The sequence below is a fragment of the Calypte anna genome, chromosome 4 (assembly GCF_003957555.1).
Source record: "Calypte anna isolate BGI_N300 chromosome 4, bCalAnn1_v1.p, whole genome shotgun sequence".
Classification (NCBI taxonomy): domain Eukaryota; kingdom Metazoa; phylum Chordata; class Aves; order Apodiformes; family Trochilidae; genus Calypte; species Calypte anna.
Window position 1 is genome coordinate 11,220,790 of NC_044247.1, and position 20,878 is coordinate 11,241,667.

Below are 20,878 nucleotides of genomic sequence, written 5' to 3' on the forward strand. Positions count from 1 at the left end.
GCCTGTTAGTCATATGCAAGAACTAATCTTTACATGTGGGAATTACAATTTCTCACTCTCTGTATGCCATGAATCTTGTAAAAGAATAATTAGAACCTGCTCCAAAAGGAAAGAAATGCCAGAGTTGAGTAATATTTTAGGAAGAGCATTAGCAAACATTTTTATACTGCCAACAAGCTTCACTGCTTTGGAGAAGAGATTTACATTACATTATTAATTAACCACACTGAGTCAATAGCATGACATAAAGCTTGGGAGATATAGGTTTAACTCAAACGATGACATTCGTGGGAACAGTGTGCATTTTCAGGAAGCTTGATTTAAAAGTTATGCTAATGAGCTCAGCAAGCAAGGGCCCCACGAAATACTTCAAAGCATTGAGATCCAACCCCCCCCCCCCAACAAAAAAAAAAACCAAAAACCAACATGACAAGATCAAATCTTTGTCATTTCTCAAGAGTCTTTACAAACCTCTGTGTACACGGGATGAATCACTTCACCTGCAGTACCTCGATGATTTGGTATAAAATTAGCATGCATTACTCCTGGTGGGACTGGTGTACTTTGTCAGACAACATACACCAGAGCAATTGGAAGGCATCTGAATGGTATTTAATTTGTCTTTTTGGAGCTGGTTTTGGTGTTACATCTGTAGGTCTCATGGTCTACCCTAAGAAACAAAATAAATGTTGGCAGTGCTGTTGTGCCCACTCCCTTTCCCCCACCTCTGGCCATCTTCCAGTTTTGGGGTTGTGAATCCCCATGTGCAGAGAAAATATTAAGTGCTGTAAAGAAATACTAATTAATTCCTGTTAGGTTTCATGCCACAGAAATTGGTTTATTGGCTTGAGGAAAGGTAGGTTAGGTCTTCAGAATCGGAGCTCTTAAGGAAAAAAAAAAAAAAAGGTTTCTCATGTTTCCCGACATCCTGTTAAAATGGCTGCCCTTTGATGTCAATTAGAGGCAGCTAAAACAAAAAGAAAACAAAAAAAGAAAAATCTTTCTTAATAGCTTTTCAGAAATAGACATTAAAATGCCTCCACCGTGGCAGCCAGATTTGATTTCCTTTTACAAGAAGCAAGGATGCTGGGAACGCTGTAAAAGTCCAGCTCTGCTGAATTAAAGGCTCTTCCTTGGGCTGCAGAGAAAACTGATGCAAAACCCATAGATATGTCTGAATGTCTCCAAAAATGCTGAAGCTGGACCTTTAGCCAGGGCTGGTTTGGGACTGACAGAGGTCGGATGCTCAGTGCTCTATCCCTGCCTCCAGCTATGGGCCAGGGGAATCATGCACCTATGCTGCCAATTATAGCTACAAGAACACTCAAGGTCCTCAAAACTTCATTACAAGAAGCATCACCAATTTTCTTGAAGGCCTTCTCTGACTTTATCTCATTCCATGGACTTCATAATGTCTCTGCCAGCCAGGTAGAAGAGGAGTCCAGAGAGTAAAACCAGAGGCACCCCTGCTGCAGCGAACATGAAGGACCACCCGTAGTACACATGGACGGGCACATCCTCCAGGCACTTCTCACTCCTCTCCAGAAGGATGTACTTCTGAAAATCAGCAGCAAATTCCTTCCACATCACAAAGAGAAACACCAGCAGGAGAAATAAGCTTCCTGGAAAAAAGGCACAAAGAGGAGTTATTCTTCCAACCAGCAGGCGGAACACAGAAATAAAAGAGAGGAAAGGTGGCAGCACTTTTCCATTTCTTCTTGCAGGTCCTTTGCATGACAGCTCAGAGTTGCAGAATGACCTTGCTCTGTGGGTTACCATGAAAACCAAGCCCACTCTGTGTGGGAGAGACCCATGTGGCTGCCACCATCTCCTGCTCAGCTGCAGGAACATGGGCAATTTGTGTCTTGGCCACCAAGGGCTCATTACAGCTGGGTGCAGCCATGGAGAAACCATCACCAACACTGCTGGTGTTCACAGCAGGGAGCTAAAGGTGGAGTTGCTTTTCCTTTTTTACTTTTAATATCTGCAGATATTAAAAATCAAACTGAGATATCTCTGAGTTGGGTGAGAAGCTGAGACTGAGACTGACTTTCCCCTTTCTTTTGATCCACCTTTCCAAGTAGTGTCAGATCCTATTCCCACCAGGCATGCAAAGCTACAGGGGCCAGTCCTGGTGGCAAGTGTTACCCAGCACCCAACCTGTCCCCCAGCACCAGGGCAGGTGGAGCCCACCCAGCCTTGAGGAGCTGCTGCAGCTCATGTGGGTCCCCCCCATGTCTTGTGGGTCCCCTTCCTTGCCAGAAGCTTTGCAACCAAGGCTTAAAGCACACAAGGAGGAGGACAGATGATGCTATTTGGCAGAGAAATAACACATAATAGAGCAGAAAAGGCATGCAGCCATGAGATACTAAATAACAGAATTTTTTTTAATTACTTATAAATTACTTATTAAAAATTACTTATAAATTACTCCTTATAGCAAGAGGCTAGAAAGTCTTCTCACTGACAAGTGAGGCCCCCTTTGCCCTCCCCACGAGGAGGGCTGAGGCCACGCTGGATCTGAGCAATGAGCTCAACATCAGCATCTTGCTCAATGTGGGTCTGCTCCTCCCAGAGAATCCAGAGTGCTGGGTGGTGGGAGGCTCAGGTCCAGCTCCCCTGCATGAAGCAGGTGACAAAAACTAAGTGGCCTCAATATTATTTACTGTGTCACGTTACAGAATATGGAGAGTGGGCTTTAAAGTCAGCATAAATTAAAATATGGTGATCTATTAGATGAGATCATCCCTAGAGATGATCTCTAGAGTTGCCTTCCAACCCTTAACATTCCCAAAGTAGATCATGATGGTGTGATGACAGATCTGAAAGCACTTCAGTAAGAGCTGATCTGGCTAATTCCCAGCTAGGACCTTGCTGGTTTTAAATGCTGCCATATAACATGGAGACACATGAACACAGACATATGAAAGAAATGCAGCAGAGTTTATAATATCTTTAGAGGAGCAAAAAGGTTCAAAAGGAATGGAGCTGACGAACCACCACACAGTTCTGCAGATGCCTTGTGGCTTCTGGTGGATTTCATTTCTCCCCTTGCAATTTTTTAGATCAAAGATAGCTTGTGATATATTCAGTTATTCCTCTTGGCAGCTCACAGACTGCACACTCCAACTCCCCTGCTAAAAGGTTTCAGGTAGAGCTTGACCCTGAGGGATCTCCTTAGCCTTGGTGGGACCTAAAACTCTGGGTGGAGAAGATAAATCAGTGTTCATGTGTGTTTCTGCCCTTATTGGATATAAACACATCTGCTGTGAGAAGCCTCCACTTCACAAATCGTACCAAAAATCAGACTGATGTGAAGGAAGAGGGGGTTCAAGGTCCCCACCATGTGTTAGAACCTGTCCTATGCTGCCAAATCTACTAAACTGCCTCCTATGCCCCAAATAGCATCTTAATAACCAAAAACTGGAGTAATCTGAGCAGAGGTCACCACATCCTCTTCTTTCCAGCCCTTCCATGGAGAAGTCCCTGTGGGTGCTGGAGAGGCAGGCGAGGAGTTAAACAGCAGCTGGTGTAACATTTGCATGTGCATTCAGTGTTTGATACCACTTGAAATCAAATGCACAAATAAATATTTTAGACTTTAATATGCTGGTCGTGTGCTTCAAATACCAATTATTCTCCTCTAAGACAAGGCTGGGGTGGTTAAATAGTCACATGCTCTTTACGAAATACAATATATTGATAAGGAGGCAATTAAGTGGTTATTACTGATGTAATTTAAAATTAAATTAATTAGATAGCAACTGAACCTTGAAAAGCGCTCTTTTAAAGATCAATTTCTATTTCATTAACTTATAATACCTACTGAAAGAGAAGCAAATAAAAAAAAAAAGAAACCAGCAGAAGAGGACACAGGTATGGTCTTACGTTCTTTAGTTCTCCTGGTTTTCTTTAGCCAACCCTGGGCCTTGTGTTGGATCATCCCAGGACAATTTAGACTTCCTAAGGCTTGTTTGTTGAAGAAATCAGATTAAAAGCTATCAGATCCTACTGAGGAGGGTGCAGAGAAGCCCTGTGAGCAGGCGACAGCATCCCTAAGCTGACCTGGAGCTGAGGATGGGGACACCATCCCTCCCCTGGCCCTGCCCGGTCTCTCCTGGAAGGATTTATTATTAAACAGGTACTGGAGGTGATGGCACTGCCATGGCATCTAAATTAAGAATGTTTTCACACTCAGGGAAAATGACAAGAAAATGTAAGGTAAGCAGCCTTCTTCCCTGGAATAATTAGAGGTGAGTGGTGAGGAGACCCTGGGATTTGCACCAGCTCCTTGGTGAGAAAGAGAAAATCAAAAGGAGGAGGGGAGAGGCACAGAAAGGGCAGCAGAAAAATGCTCACTTGGAACACTCACGGGTGGTCATGGAAGTGCTGAAAAGTTGTCACACCTTCAGACATTAGCAAACTCTTCAAAATGAGAATTATCAGGAAGTTTCACTCCCCCATTGCCCATCTAGGCATCTGGCATTTTTCTTTTAAAATGTTATTTCCTTTTGGATTTTTCATCTTGTGAATAAGTCTCACTTTACCACCTCCTTTTTGGGACTTTTAGTCTCAGCTGCAGGAGAAAGAGATCTTCTGCCTCCCACCAGTAATAACTTTTTATGTACAGAGAGAGGTTTCTTCCTGCCTTGGGCAGCAAAATGAAATAATGAAAAAAAAAATCTAATTTTCTATCTAAGAAATGAGCCTGGCATCAGCAGCAGAGACACAGGATGTGTTTTGGGGTTGGGTGAAGACCCCATCAAATCAGACCATCCCCATTCCCATGATTGGGGATGCTCTGGGGAGGAGGCTGGTGGGGATAATGGTTTGGGATGGCTTGGAGATGTGCAGGCACATGTGGGATGGGCTCTGGCTCTATTTCCCAAGTGACCCAGCAGGAGGGAGATGGCTCTGGTCCTTTGAAAGGGCTCTCCAAACCACCACCCACTGAGCACTCCGTGTGTTGGGACAGGTGGCAGGTGGGCAGATAAAAATACAGTAAATAAAAGGCAATTAGGGTGAGGAGGAAACCCTGAGGAATCTAATTGAGTGATAACAATCTTAACCCTAAGGCAGTGAATTCCCCCACTGACCAGGCACCACAGCTCCTCAAGATGATGGCATCAACCAGATTTGCCCCAGTAGAGCCTCTCAGTGACAAGTATTTTGCATCATTTTGCAACTATTTCCCACACCTGGGCTTCCATGACCTCGGTGTGGGCTGCAGGGAGGTTCTGGATGGGATAAAGTTGCATTAGAGGATGCCCTGAGAAGCCAGGGTCTCTTCCAGCCATGGTGCCCCAACTCACTATCCCACTGCCAGCCCACATTCCTGTTCTACAAATTGCCAACTCTTTCACACGTCCTCCAGGAGGGATGCTTTCTGCCAAGGAGGTTAATTAAAACTGCCCCACAGGCCATGATGAGGAGATGCTCTTTGTCCCACCTCATCTCTCCCAACCCTGCTATCTGAAGGAAAAAGGGTGGTGAGGGAGCTGAGGCTGTTCAATCTATTGCTCCTACTGCTTAGAGCAATCGTGCCAAATATTTTTAGAAAGGAGAGTGAGCAAATAACCAGGGAGGGATCCATCCTGAATCCATCAGGAGGCCAGTGCCAAGCAGGAGCCAGAGGGCTGAGTTCAGGGATCCCAGCTCAAAACAACAAATAATAATAAATAAATCAGCTGAAAACCTCAGCAAACTATGCTGGAAATGCTGTAATAGCTTCGAATTCCCCATTTAGATGGAAAATCTAAGAGGAAGCCTCTTCCAGCTGAACTCCTTCCTCCTGATGACAGTTAATAAAATGATTGCTGCTCAGATTGAAGCTGCATTAATACAAACTTCAGTTTCAACAGCAGCATCTTTGTCTGATGCCAAGAGGTTTATGTGATGTGTGATCAGAAGTGTCACATTCTGTGCCCCAGCCTCTTCATCAAGGCGTAGGCAAATGAAATACAAAAACAAGGGAATGGAGGGGGAGGAGGAAGGGACTACAGTGATCTGATACCACTCAACATCTTTTTCAGGGTATTTGATTTATCTTCCCTGTGTCAGAAGGTGACTGGTCCCAGTTTCTCCATGTGGACTGAAAGCTAGGTGCTTTGAAGAGGTTAAGGAGGGAGTCAGCCAGTGTGGCACAACTGGGAGGATTCACATCTTCAGCCCCAGTCTCAGTAGAAGGGGTGACCTGAACACACAGACCCACGCCAAGTGGCCAACACTGCTCAGTAGAATCAATCACTGGTACCTGGTGGAGGCTTTGCCCAACCAGAACCATTCTCTGAACCTTGCTGATATCGAAGGCTCTGCTCCTCTGTATTGCACAGGGGAGTAAAAAAAGTCTTTTTCCCAAATCCCAACCTCCTTAGGCCTAAGAAATGCCTCGCTAGAGCTTGACTGAGCTCAGAGCTTTGTTTCCAGTGGAGGAGGAGGGAAATCCTGGAGATTTCCTCAGCCTGGAGAAGAGAAAGCTCCGAGGAAACCCTTCCCATAGCTGAAGGGGGCTACAGGAAAGCTGGAGTGGGGCTTCTCACCAGAAAGGGCAGTGAGAGGACAAGGGGTAATGGTTTTCAACTGAAAGAGAGGAGGTTTAGGTTAGACATGTGTCCCCATCACCCCCCTGAGCAGCTCACCTGAGGCAAGGAGGAATCCCCCTCCCACTTTGTAGACACGGGGGTTGACGAAGGGCACACCACAGACCAGAAGAAGACCTCCCACCAGCCCAGCTGCCACAGCCAGCATGATGAATGCTGTCCAGAAGCCTCTGTACACTGCAAAAGAAAAAAAAAATTAAAATCAGGGGAGAAAAAGTGGTTTTCAGAAGTCCACACTTCACTCCTGCAACAACCTGTGAGGATGCTTGAGATGGATGGGGCTTTGAGACTGAAGAGCAGCAAGTTGAGGATGGATGCCAATGCCCTGAATGGTGGGACTGGGATGAGTATAAGGGACTGGGAGGGTTTGCCAGGGAAGCCCAGAGAGCAGAGGGCAGAGGAAAAAAAATGGGGAAATTTGGAGAGATGAACTCAGGCCACACCTTTGTTCCATTTTAATTAACACTTGCAGAAGGTGCCAGGTTTCTGGTTTTGAATAAAGGCAGTTTTTATTGGAGGGATTGAAGAGAAATGAGAAGCCTATGATTCCCCCTATTAATGGCCTCTCCATCCGTCAGGTTTGGGGAGGTTTGCTGGGACTTCAGGCATCCACAGCGGCCAGAGTCCAGCAAGACTGTGTCCATCACATCCCACCCCACAGGCTGGACTTAGCTTGCTAATTTAAATCTCTTAGTAGCCAAGTCAATGCCATAAACCTTGCCCACAGGTGGTGGTCATCAGCCAAAACCCCTGATACCTCCCAGTTCCTAATTCCCCTGCTCCCCTCAGCCCACCCCATCTCCTGCTGCCTGTCCACTGGTTAAAAGGACCTGAGCTGAGCCCGAGCCAGTGGGTAACACTGAAATGATTCACACTTTAAATGAAAATGCTCCAGAGAAGATGCATTTTACTCATTTGAAACCATTTTGTCAGGAGAGCCACTCAGGGAGAGATAAGTATCTTGAACTCTCCAAAACCCCAGAATTCATTTTCATGTTTAACCTCCCAGCACCCATTTCTCCCAGGGAACCTCTGAGGCTGCAGATAAGGCAGAATTATCTCAGGAACAGGTAATAGCTGGAGGATCCCCTCTTCGTGGGCTGCCTCCTGGTTTGTCCCCATTTGCATATGAGGATGGACTAGTTGGGAGGAAAATGAACATTCATGGCAGAAGCTTCTGCTCAAGGCAGAGCTCTGAAGGTTTTGCAGAGGGGTGGGTGCCCTAGCTGTGGGTGCTGAGACATCCTCAGCTCCCTGGGGATCACAGCAGGATGGGTGCCAGGAGCCTGTCCCCAGCACCCCCTGTCCCATCACACATTGCTGAGCAGCTGGAGAAGGTTTGATAGCCAGGGCTGACAGGCAGGGACAGATGCCTCCAGAGCCCTTTATTTAGCATGGGAAAAAAAATATGTGTTTAGTGAGCTCACTCAGAAACTAGACAGAGTTCCTGCCTCTTCTAAGCAGAAAAAAAACACCAAAAAACAAAAAGCCACAAAGGGTTCCTCCTTCTACCCTTGACCAGTCTCTCATCTCCATTTCCCACCACAGCATCTTCCCCAAGGCAGGAATCCTGCACAGCAAAAGAAATGGCCTTGCCCTCCCTCTTTCAACTGACAAATGTGGTTGGTTGTTGGGTTTGGTTTTTTTTTTTCCTATTAGTTCCTCATTAAAAAAAATAAATAAAAGTAAAGAAAGAAAGAACTAAAAAGGTACTGCTAAAGGCTAAGGAAAAGGTCAAGATGTTTGTTTGTGCAGTATTCCTGCCCCAGCTCCCCGGAGGCAACACGGAGTGATGCAGACTATTTAAAGAAATCAATTCATTTCAGAAAAAGATCATTGAATTAATTCGTGCTGCTGCCACCAATTTGGCAAATTAAAATTCCCAACAGCAGCTGATTCATTACAGAACTCTGAAAACGTAGAGAAACATAAATAAAAAATAAATTTAAAGAAAGAGAACTTGTTGAAAAGAGATCTCTCCAACTGTGTAGGGTTCAGTGCATTAAAAACAAACCAGACACTTACCTGGATCTTCTCAAGATTTGGTCTTTCACTGATTTTTTTCTTTTTTTCCAGTGCTTGTCTGTTTTAACCTTGCACCAAATCAACCCCAGGAAGCCAGAACCTAGAAACAAGTGAGCACCCAACCACCACCACGAGGCTGCAGCCCAGGAGAAATGCTTTGGGTTTCTTGCCCACAGGGTCTGGATTTGGCCATGGAGCAGAAACCCTTTGCCTCCACCTCCTCCTAGGAAGCAAGAAGGTGGGAGAAAGGAGAGGATGGATTTAACATCCTCCTTTGCTTCTAGGAGCACCCAGCAGGAGGGTGCAGGGCTGGCTCTGGGGGACAGAAGATGTGGGAGACCATCTCAGTGTCCTCAGAGCTTGGGATAATTAACTGAGAAAAATCACTTTGTGAAGGAGCTTCCCCAAGAATGTTGGTTCCCAGGACAGCACTGACACACACACAGGGTAAATCTCTGGGGGAGGAGGAGGGAAACCCACCTGCTGTGGTGTCATAGGAAGGGTGTGGGAAAGGTCCAAGAGCAATGGGCAGTGGGAAGAGGTAACCATGCATGCAGAACTTGGGGTGTGCTTGGCTGGCTGGAAAAGAACAACAGAAAACAAACAAAAAAATGTATTTGCCTTTATTTCCTGCAAAATCACAGTATCTGGAAAATCCCTGCAAAACACTCAAGGTAGAGGGGTAGGAAGTGAAGAAGGATAGGGAATCCTGTTTAGAAGGAAAATTAAATTAAAATAAAATAATTAAGACAATTTAAAAAAAGAAAAGGAAAAGGAAAAGGAAAAGGAAAAGGAAAAGGAAAAGGAAAAGGAAAAAAAGGAAAAGGAAAAAAAGAAAAAGAAGAAAAAGGAAAAGAAGAAGGAAAAGGAAAATAAAAAAGGAAAAGGAAAAGGAAAAGAAAAAGGAAAAGGAAAAGAAAAAAAGAAAAAGAAGAAAAAGAAAAAGAAGAAGGAAAAGGAAAATAAAAAAGGAAAAGGAAAAGGAAAAGGAAAAGAAAAAAAGAAAAAGAAGAAAAAGAAAAAGAAGAAGAAGAAAGAGAAAAAGAAAGAGAAAAAGAAAAAGGAAAAGGAGGAAAGGAGGGTAAAAATGAGGAAAAGAAGAAAAAAACAAACAAAATAAAAAAAAGTGATGAGAGAGAGGGGAGACATCACAGAGTCTGAGGCTGCTACCTGCACACCTTGTGGTCTCCACAACCTGAGCCTGACATGAGCATAAATGGTGACAGAGGGAGCAACTCAAAGCAGTGTAAATATTCACACTATTCCCATTGCTCTTTTCCTCCAGAAACAGCTTTGAAAGGGGCAGAGGAATTTGGGAACCAGAACAAGAACTGCAGTTTGTGAGGAGGCAAAACACAATTAGGCTGGAAGTGCCCCATCAATATTAATACCACTGAGGCTTATCATGATTAACAGTAATAGAATGAATGTTAAATGAATTAATTAATGGTTGGCCACTTATTTAAATATGTTCCCCAGCTCAAAGGAACACTTTATAATAGGTGGACATTAGTTCATGCTAAATTGACTATGGAATACCTATTGAATTAATTATTACATCCACGAGAGCAGCAAATTAATTTGCCATGATCAATCCTATTATAATAAATACCTAAAGTATTGAAGTAATACAAATTTGCCAGTTATTAGAAAGTCGTTTTACTTCAGGTAACATTATATTATAGAATTTATTCCCATATAATGTGATTGGACAGCAAACCCTCTCTCTCAAACGTGTCCTTTTTTTTTTTTTTAATCAAAACATTTCCCAGAAAAAAAAAAAAATCTCAACATTGCTCAGTTGAACAGTGGCAGGAACTGCTCCTGCAAGATTTTACAGGAAACACAGGGAAGGGACTGGGGGACAGCAAAGTCATCTGAAATTTCAATCACAGCAAAGTCAATTTCTTGTGGGAACCTGCACGAGTTCCAGCCAAACCCCCTCCAACACCATCAGCTGCCACGTGAGCAGCTTCCAGCAGACCAAAGCCAACCTGAGCCCAGGGTCAAGGCTTCTGCAATGTTCAAAACCTTTGCAGAACTTATTAAAATCTCCTTTTTTAAATCCCTGATATGTCTCCAGGCTTGGGGCACCCCAGGGGAAAGCTGTTCTCTAATTACCCACCAGGCACTAACACCATTGCTGGCTCAGGGTGTCAGGGGGTGGTTTCACTCCTTTGCTCTTTCTGGTGGGACCAAAACCTTACACCAGTTGGCACCAGTTGGTCTCTCAGAACAGGTTTCACCTTCTACTTCAATTTTTTTTTTTCATTCTTTCAGAACAAAAAAAATATTTTGCCTCCATCTCTTTGTTCACATAAAGAACCAGATCTGTCAGCACAAGTTTTAGGAATTGCAGAAGAGACAGTATTGTAAATCTGAGTCATGGAGTATTTACCAGAAGACTTATTAAATGTAATTTTAATGATGCAAAAGGGGCAAGACCTTAAAAAAAAACAACCCTAAGTCTTGTGTGCTGAAGGGATATAACCATGAGAGGTCCTGAACACCCAAGGAGGCCACCACTCCCTAAGACTTTGTGTGTTTCAAAAGGCATTTAGAGGTTCCTACATTTCTCCAAACAACCATCTGAGAGCAAAGTCCAAGTCAAAAAAAAAAGAGCAGAGAAAGGGGGAGCCAAGTTTGCTTTTGATAAAGAGTGAAAAAAATGAAGAAATAAAAATGTACACAACCACTTCCTCACCCCTGGGAGCCCCTCTTGTGCCTGTTTGCAACTCAAACCATGAGGGATCATTGGGGATCTGGTGCCCTGGCATCATACTCACTGTACCAGAAGGTCCAGATGCTCTCAGGATGCCCCTCACCAAAGAACCAGCATCTCCAGAAGAAGCCCTCGTGGTGGAAAGTGACAATCTCCTTCCTCTCCTCTGCCAGCACTTCAGCCTGTGGAGAAAAGAAGCCCAGGTTGATATGGGGGTGGCTGTGATTGAAAGATGAGAAGTGGGGATTTGGGGCTTAGGCAGGTGTTGCTCTCATTTTTTGGTTGGGGTTCTCCTCTGCTGTTGTTTGAGTTGGCTTCAGAAGGGTTGGGCAACACAGAGACAGATGCTGCCCTTGACTTTCTGCCATCTCAGAGCCACAAAACATCCTGATAAGAAATCCTCCTGCAGACCTTCACCAAAAAAACCTACTTTCTCCTCTCTAATGTCTTTAAATTTAACCACTGGCTGCTGAAGCTGGGCAGGTATGCTGGGGAGCATGGACCCAGCTTCTTAAACATGTTCCTTAAATAAATTTCACTGCTGTTGTAACCAGCTTGAGGCAGGCTGAATACCAGGTAGACAATTTTAGGCATGACCCAATGCAAGTGTTCAGATGTCCTTGCTTCTCTGCAGGGCCCACGTAAGGTCTGGCTCCAGCCCTGCTCCAACATTCCCCGCGTTCCGACCTCTTCCAATCACCAGCCCAAAGGTTTCCTCCTTTTTCTCCTCCTGCTGAGCCCAGTAGAAATTAACATTAAATTTAAATGAGAGATGAATTAATCTGCCCACACCAGTCTTCTTGTAGACCAGGATAAGGATTTGGACAATTCCTCTCTTTTTGATGAGTCTACTTCTACCCCCAGAGCAGATCTATCAGCATGAAGTTTAGGTCTTTGCAGAAGGGACAATTTACCAAAAGGCTTCTTAAAACTAGACCCAAATCAATTTTGCCTTTATCACATACTTTTTGGTAAAGGAGACGTGACAGATTTTGTAGAGGATGAAGAAACTCCGCCCAGGACTGGATCCTGGGAACTGGAGAAAAGAGACAGGACTTGAGGGGAGGTGCTAGAAAATACTTCCCTTGCCTCCAAGTTTTTTTGCAAAGAGTTATGACAACTTCCAGGACCTGCTTCTCCTACTTTTAGGATAAAAATACCAACTATGACAATGGTAACATCAAACTTCATCACCTGGACAGCTGCTGACTTCGTGCTGCTACTGCACATTTAATCCCTGCTGGGCAGCTCCTCCAGCCCATCCTTATCTGTAAGGGACAGGATTTGCCATTTTCAGAAAAAAACACAGCCTGTTGCACACAACTGAAATAGAAATAATAGAAACAGAGTCTGAAATAGAAAAAAAATAGCTCTGAGGAGAGAGTAATAGCAGTTTCTGTTTCTACCCAGTGCTTTTGAAGTCTCTCTGCCTTGGCGATGGGCACAGGAGCACTGGGCCAAGAGAGGTTCTGACAAGCCCAAGATTCTTATTCACACCATGTGGTTCAGTGTCCCCCTTTTAAAAGACAGCAACTCACAAAAATCTGAAACTACAAACACTGTCATTTCCCAAGTGCACAAAAAACTGAGCAGCACTTCCCCAGCCGTGGCTGCCCCTTCCAGGGCTTTGCCACCTGCTTCAAATAGCATAGTGTCTCCTGCCAGGCAGCTTTCCCATCCTGATGGTTATTTTTTTTCTTTTCAGTAGAAAAAGTCATTTGGAAATATGACTGATGCAAAGAGTGTCCTACATTTAATTCTGGGATTCTGGAAGGAAAGGAAACACTTCTTGCTGGCATCATGATGCTCACCCGGTGTGACTCACCACAGCAGAGAAAAATCAAACTTAATTGGGTTGAACTTTGAAGTAACAAAAAAGTCTGCACACAACAAGGGTCCTCCTGTCATTTTCTGATCGAAACCACACATTGATTGGCACAAAAACATTTCTGAAGAGTGGATGAAGGAACTGATCTGGCTGTTACTTCATTGAAGAGTTAGACAACAGTAAGCATGGCTAAGGAGGCTTTCACATGTGAGAGCAGCATTTAGCACTAAAATATCAAATTGTCCTTCAGAAATTACATTTACTGCTAACTAAAATCCTATAAATATATATTAATTTTTAAATATATAATATCTCTTCTCGTTTAAAGGGCAGGGATTCTTGTCTGCTCCCTGTCTGGTGCTCACTTTTGGTTTCTGTCTGTGCTGTACTCCCATCACTTCAGATGTAAATGATTGCCAAGACCTACACTTCAAAATATGAACTATTTTTAAAGGAAGAAACTACACAGAAAGAAATCTTTTAATGCCAAATATCAGGAGATATCTTTTGTCTTTAGAGGCAAATGCTGTCAGCAAGTAAAATCCTACATTTCTGCCTCTCATTCCCTAATGCTTGCAGCCGCCAGGTGACAGAGGTGCTGAATTCATGTTTCCTACATGTGCTCCACTTCAGTCCAACTTCTGCATAGTATGGAAAAGTTGGTGTGGTTCAGATTTTTAAGTTAGCCCAGGTTTTACATCAGCAGGGCACTTCTGATGAGCACAAATAATCAGCACAGGTGAAAAAACTGCCAGTGCCCAAATTAAAAGCATTAGCGTTGCTTTTCAAGGGAAGTATTTAGCTAAATCAGCTCTTCCCAAGTAAGGGAAGATGTCTGAGCTTACCTCCCCACTCTGCAGAGTGCTGTTCCCACCCTGGAACACACCACAGGTCTCAGTAGCCAGGAGCCAGTAGTCAGTCCCAAAAGCCAGGAGGAAGAGCAGGACGCCGGAGCCGGCGAGGATCCCGGCCACGAGGGCAGCGATGCCAACCTTCATGGGGCAGCAGGGCAGAAATCAGAAAGGAAGAAAACCAGTGAAGTTTGCAGGGTGACTGGAAGAGAGGGAGGAAAGAAGGGCTATTTTGGGATCTTCTCCGGGCTGGTGTGGGTTACAGCAGGGTGGTGGGGAGAGGACTAAGAAAAGCAGATGACCCGTTGTAACCAAGCAGCTGCGGCATGAGGGGAGATGACAAATCACTGCTGGGACAGAGCAGGAAGATTTCCAAATAAACACATGGCTGTTGGTTTCAGAAGAAAGGGGCAGAGAAGCCCTGAGCCTCACCAGCCAGGCAGTGTCAGCAGGTCAGGAGTAGTTACCATGCAGAACTGTTCGGGTAACTGGAAAGGTTCTGAAAACTCATTTGATGTGAGAGGTTCTGCATGGCTGGAGCAGCTCTGAGCTCAAAGATCTTTCCCACATCATGGACTCAGCAGTTTCCACATCCACTGCTGTGAGGCACCTTTATCCACATCCTCACCAGAGCAGTGCCGAAGTGGCACTTGTGGAGTTCACATCTCCTTCAGCTCCTGCTTCCTCTGAACAAAACACCACTGCAGCTTTCACACGAAAAAACCCCAGAGATCCAAGCCCTAAAAGCAAAACATGGGTGATATCTTCCAGACCTCTCAGAAGTGAGGCAGTCAGCCCCTGCAAACATGTTTAGATCAGGCAGGTCCACATCTAGCCAGACAAGGAGCATTAAATGAGGTGGCTCACACTGATGGGCTGGGAGGGTGTTGCTCTGCAGTTGTAGAAGGATGAGCTCTCTCCTGGCACTGAAGAGCATCCATACCCCTTCCACCTCCTAGGGAAGGAAGTCTCATGGGCATGAGGATGTTTCTGCTTGGAATCTTGTTGTCATTTCATTCCAAATGCTTTTGTCTTCTGCTGGAGCATCTACTGTAGATCACTGCCAGGAATGGGATGCTAGGCTAGGAAAATCACAATTTCTGTAGGGCAGTAAGTGCATTCCTGTGACATGCCAGGAGGCTGTGGGAGGAAATATAAATTACAGGGAAAATTCAAGTTTTGATTTCCCAACCTTAGCCTGAGTCAGGGCCTGTTCTAAAAATGAGGAGAGATGAAGACGTTGGGATTTTATGATGCCAAATTAATTTCCAAATCAGTTTAATAGTTAAAGTTAACTGTGAACATATGGGTAGCTCAGAGGAACTGCACACTGGTTAAGGGAAACTGGAGAGGGTTGGGTAAAACTTTGACTACACACTTAGCCAACTGCTAAGGCATATGGACTGATGGATGTGCTTGCTCTTCTTCTACAAGCACAATAGGCTTGGGATTACATTAATATATTCTGGCCTCTGCATCCTCCCTTCTTAAATATTGCAGGCTGGGATAGCTTCTAAATAATCCATCAGACCTCTGTTCCTCACTGTTGCAGAGGCAGAGATGCTGTTGGTTTAACCTGAGACATCCCATAGGATCCAGAAAAGAGATCCTTGTCCAGAGGAGTCCCTGCACCAACACATGGGGAAAGAAAAGGTGGGCCAGGTTGTTACCAACTTGTAAGGTTGAAACTCGGCCACAGACCCTCAGACACAGCCACTCAGAGCCAAAATGGGGCTGCAAGGGGCCAGAGTCCCTGGAGGAGAGAAGGTGTCTTCACACCTGGCGTGGTGGAGAAAGGCAATGGGGAGCCAGAAGGTTGTCTCAGAGGTTAGGTTTACATCTTGGTTGGCTGCTAAAACAGAATCATTCCTTCTGATGTTTGTATAAGGGGATGAAGGTCTTTGCAGCAGGGCTGAATGTTGCTCTGGGCTGGTAGAAACCTCACTGCATGGCCCTCAAACAGGGAGCAGTGGTTGTGCTGGGAGAGTTGTGGTACAAGTCCCTCTTCAGGTCAGTGAAAATACTGATGATGTCTCTGGCCTGCTGAACCATCCCTTTTCTCCCCAGCAAGAACCTACCCTGCTCAGAGCCATCGGGGTGCTTCAGAGGCAAGAGGTGCTGCAGTGAGCTGACCTTTTCCTGCCGAACAGAAAATGGTTGATTAAATACAGAGTGCAATGCATCTGCCACCCCCTTCATCTTCAGCAAGTGTCATTTCAATCAGTCACCACTTAACTAACCTGGAATGCCCCTTCAACCTGTGACAAGGAAAAATCAGTCACTGTCCAGTCTTGTGATCTCCATCCTGGAGCTTGCAGGAGCTCAAGAAGTGGGTCTGCAGTGAGGAGTTCTGCAGAGCACAGCCTGACTGCACTCCATTGAAATGCAAAGTGGGCACTCGTGGTTTGAGGATGTAATAAAAAAATTTTTTAGAAAGGCATTTTTGCACATTTCTCTCTGTGGGTGTTTCAGCCAGCTGTGCCTGGCATTGCTGCCTTCATGCTAATGCAGGTTTGTGTTGTTTGCCATTTGGAAGGTGTCCTCAGCAGAGTGCTCTTGGCAAAAAAGCTCCTGGGGTGGCTGTAGCAGAGCAGGGTTGGTGCTCAGCCTTGGCTCCTCCCAAATCTGCTGCCTGCCCAGCCAAACATTTTCCAAATTCTTTGGCTGGGGGACAGGGACTGAGATTGCAAGGTCAAAACCTCTCTCCATGCAGCCAGCATTGCCTTCTCCTTGGCACATCCCCAGGCACATGCTCAGGACCATTTGGATCTCCACAATTCTTGGACATGATGGACAATGAGACTGTGCCTGAGCCACCCAGGCTTTCTGAGGGTATGATGGGTCCACAGCCCCTTCATATCTCCTTCTATTCAGCTGATTTTTTCTAATTAAACATCAAACCCATTGGATCCAGCCAGCCCAGAAGATGATGACACCTCCTGGGGTCTACCAGAGGAGCAAACTCCTTCAGCTCCACCTGCCCAGGGTACATCTAACCTCTGCAACCCCCTGGTTTCTCTGTTTCCCTGTTGCTTGGGGAAAAAAAGTAGATAAAATTAATTTTTTTTTTTTAGAATAGGAACACTTCTTTCATAAGACTTTCTAGTCTTACAAACTAGACTAATAGAAAAAAAAAACAAAAAAACCCCAACAGTTCCTTTACTCTTCAGGAAAAAACATCTTTATTAAATATAAGATTCTGACCCATTTTGGTTTCAAAGTGTAAATTAGCTCTCTGGTTTCCTATTGTGCAAGTGTTTTGTTCATATAGATTTTATACAATGCAATAGGCAGCCTTGTTAATAGGCAAGGCACACACAGACTAGAAGAAAAGAAAAGGAAAAAAGAAAGCAGAAATGGCAAGAAAGCCACCAATAAATCATTCCAGCCCAAGTCCCTTCCTCCACAGTTAGAAAGGATTTGCTGATGAACTCATCAGAAAATGTGGATTTGAAAAAGGAAAGTGGAGAGATCCCAGGAGAGTGGTACCCCAAACATCACCAGGAGCTGGGGGTAAGGAAAGGGAATTTCAGTGTTCTGGGAATTTCAGTGACCTTGATTTAGTGACCTCACTGACCTGAGTGATTTTTGTTGCCCAAAAGCTCCAAAGCACAGACACAGCCCAGCAAGAAGCTGGTGCTGACCAGCCCTGATTTTTCACAGAATCAATGTTTTACCTGTTAAATGATCAAAGCCTCTGTCAGCACCCCCTGAGTTCTCCATATTTTTTGTGTTTTGATCCACGCTTACAGAAAAAACAATCAGATCAACATATTTTCACTTTCTCATGCTGAAAGCAGAGGATTTATTTCTATTCTATAACCAGACATGATTACAGGGCTGGTTTTAGTGACTTCCCCAAGTCCCTCTGTCTTGAAGCTTCCCTTGCTGAGCTGCCTTGCTCTGAAACATGTTCCACACAGAGTTCCCTTAGGTAGAAGGGGTGAATCCCTCTTCTAGGTCTCTCCCTTTTTTCTTGCCTCCATAAAGTTCACAATGAGAAGAAACCAAGGAGAACAAAGCCACCCAGACCACACAAGTCCTACTCAACTTTGCCTTGAAAATGCCACCAACATGGCCGGATGGTTTTGCAAAGAGAAACCCCCCCAGATATAAACTGTGTGGGACTGGAGAGGAAGAGGTATTTACATGAGCATTTGCCCTTTTAATTCTGCATTAAAATTCTAATCAGTGCTTCATCTCCAGCACATGCTCCTGTTTCATCTCTCCCATCTACACATCTCTTGGAAACAGCACAGAAGCTGGGACATGGAAAGATCCTTCATGTTCCTTCTGAGGTTGAATACCCCCAGTGATCCATCTCAAGAAAAAAAAAACCCTTAATTTTGCCTCACCTGCTTCTTGGATGTCTCCAGTACTTTCCAGGATTAAGCCAATAAAAACTCCTTAAGTAGTTATGAAATAAAATAAAGTGTGATTTTTTTTTTTAAAAAAAAAGAAAAATAAAATTAAAAAGTCCACAAATGCTTCCTGGAATTGTGAGGGAGATTTATAACTCAACTTGCAAACGTTGCTTTTGATGAATGTGCTCAGACATTGCTGATGGTTTTCTGGGCTCTCACTTTGCCATTCAGCTTCTCCCCAGCATTAGTAACTTTTTGCCTATTTTAACCTTCATTTTCAAAAGCCTCCTGCAACCTTCCAGAGTAAACACTGAGCAATAACTCTCTGAACTTACTCAAAGAACCCAACTGATGCAATTTATTTCCACAAAACCTTGAGATATTCAATGAGCCCCCCAATCCCTGGTTTTAACACTTCATAAAGGACTAAAAACCTGCAAATAATTAATTAGGCATGCTCTGGGCATTTAACACTTTTCCACTGGGTTGTGGAATTTTAAGACCACCAACACTGGATACCAGCAAAGATTATCAGAAAGTATTTGGGGCTGAAATACACACTGGGCAGAGGGCTTGGCCACTAAGGAACTTGAAATATCCTTATATTTCATGAAAGCTTTTCCTATTATGTCCTGTAAATGTCCTATTATGTCTTGTAAATAATGTCTTTATAAAATAATCCATAGTATCTAGGTTAAATCTGGGGCAGAGTGACTCACTGGGGAAGGATGTACATGGAATATTGCCTTTCTGCAGCTCAAGGAAATTTTTGCTGGAGTAGAGAGGTATTTCTGGTCCCAGCATTGCAAAGCAGTGACTGGGGATTGAAAAGGGATTGATTGATGGGCTGGGATCCAGGCAGGATCAGGCCAGTGGGTGTGCAGAGGGACACAGGGATGGCAGGAACCTGGGGCAGCTTTGAGCTGCACAGCTAGAGCTGAGCAACATCTGGGATAACCTGGCATCAAAATGAGTCCTGATTGTGGCAAAGCAGGACAAAAATTTATGATTTTTTTTTAAATTGTCTTTTCTTCCTTTTCCCCACATCAGATAAAGCTTCAGTTGTGTTATCTGAAGTGCCTTGATGTTTCCATTTCTGCTGCCTAATCCAATCTTACAAAAAAACTTACACGTGCCCAAACAGTCCCCCCATTTGATAAGGACCTTGGTAACCCATAACAACATTGCAGAGAATTCCTTTTATATGATGTGAAATTCAAATGAAAAAAAGATCATTATTTAAGTCCCCAGAAGCATGAGGGATGCTGTACAAGAGAAAGATAGTGGAGACATCCAGATAGTTTGGAGAAAAGTAAGACAGTCCAGGGGCCAAAAAGCCCCCCCAAAATGAGAAAAACATGAACTCAAGCTCTAGCAAGAATTGGCCAAGGAATGAAAAAGTTTCTATCCTTAATTTAAAAAACTTGATTAAAAGTCCTTGACAAACAGCTTGATTTGTTTTCCTTTTTGCTCTCCAGGTATGGAATAAAAAAGACCAATCTTTTTATGCTATTTACTGTGCAGAAGTTAAGCAGAAGTTTTAAACACTGTGGATATCAAACTGCAGGTAAACAGAGGAGATGTCAAGAAAGCTGAAAAGCTTCCAGATTATGGTGTTTTTTCACTTGTACACATGGATGCAAGGGAAGTAATAACCTTTAGATGATCTCATAACAAGGTGTATTTAATTGAGATAAAAGTGGAGTACATGTGTAATATTATAGCATCTTCAAAGCTGGGCAGCTTGCTAAATGAAGTGTAGACAAACCCAAGTGACTCCCATGCAAGATGGATTAAACTAAGAAACAAATCAAAATTGTTATAGAGATGAGAAGAGACCTATACTACTATCAGTAAATATATACACATATGGATAGCCACAGACAAAATACACATATAAGGCTAAAAGGACCAATTTCCATTTGCAGGGAATGATTCCAGTGGTGGCCTTCAAGTCAAAATGAGCTACAAGAGCTTTTGTCAGGACACTGTAAAGGAGTTTGTTTAAACCTCCACATCATTGCCAAGCAAATTAACACAATTTTGTGCCTTTAGTTTAAAATGAAACTGGTGTTTTTAAATTAAAATTAAAAGCTCCCATGTCCCAGGCAATTGTCTCCTAATGGAGCATTTCTACACACAGGAGACTGGCTCTGGAAGTCCAAAAATACCATTGAGTGGAGCACATGAATTCCTACAGTTTCCTTTCTTTTTTTTATTTCAGAAAGAGCTGCTTGTTCTAATTAAACCCTCTTGGATCCTTCAAGGCAGAGGAAGGGGAAGAGAAATTGAAATGTTGACGTTTGCAGTGCTGAAACTGCAAACCCTCCTGGGTTCAGCTAAGGACAAGAATCCCAAAGCTTGATAACTCACCTGGAGTCCCAAGGACAATTCCCCAAATGTGGAGATTTCCATCGTCCTCAGGTCTTGTCCTTGGAGTTGCCTTGCAGAGGGGTTGGCACCTCTCCTGGCAGAGCCACTCCCCAGGT

At 44.1% G+C, this 20,878-nt stretch overlaps 1 protein-coding gene across 1 annotated transcript; it reads right to left on the reverse strand.

The window, feature by feature from the left end:
* Positions 1–590: 590 nt before the first annotated feature.
* On the reverse strand, positions 591–14,289 carry LOC103528339 (transmembrane protein 182). The gene is made up of 5 exons (XM_008493655.2): positions 14,020–14,289; positions 11,411–11,528; positions 9,105–9,203; positions 6,639–6,776; positions 591–1,622 (listed from the first exon to the last, which is right to left on the reverse strand). Exons 1-5 carry the CDS (start codon positions 14,170–14,172, stop codon positions 1,393–1,395), a joined length of 738 nt encoding a protein of 245 aa, XP_008491877.1. The 5' UTR covers positions 14,173–14,289; the 3' UTR covers positions 591–1,392.
* Positions 14,290–20,878: the final 6,589 nt, after the last annotated feature.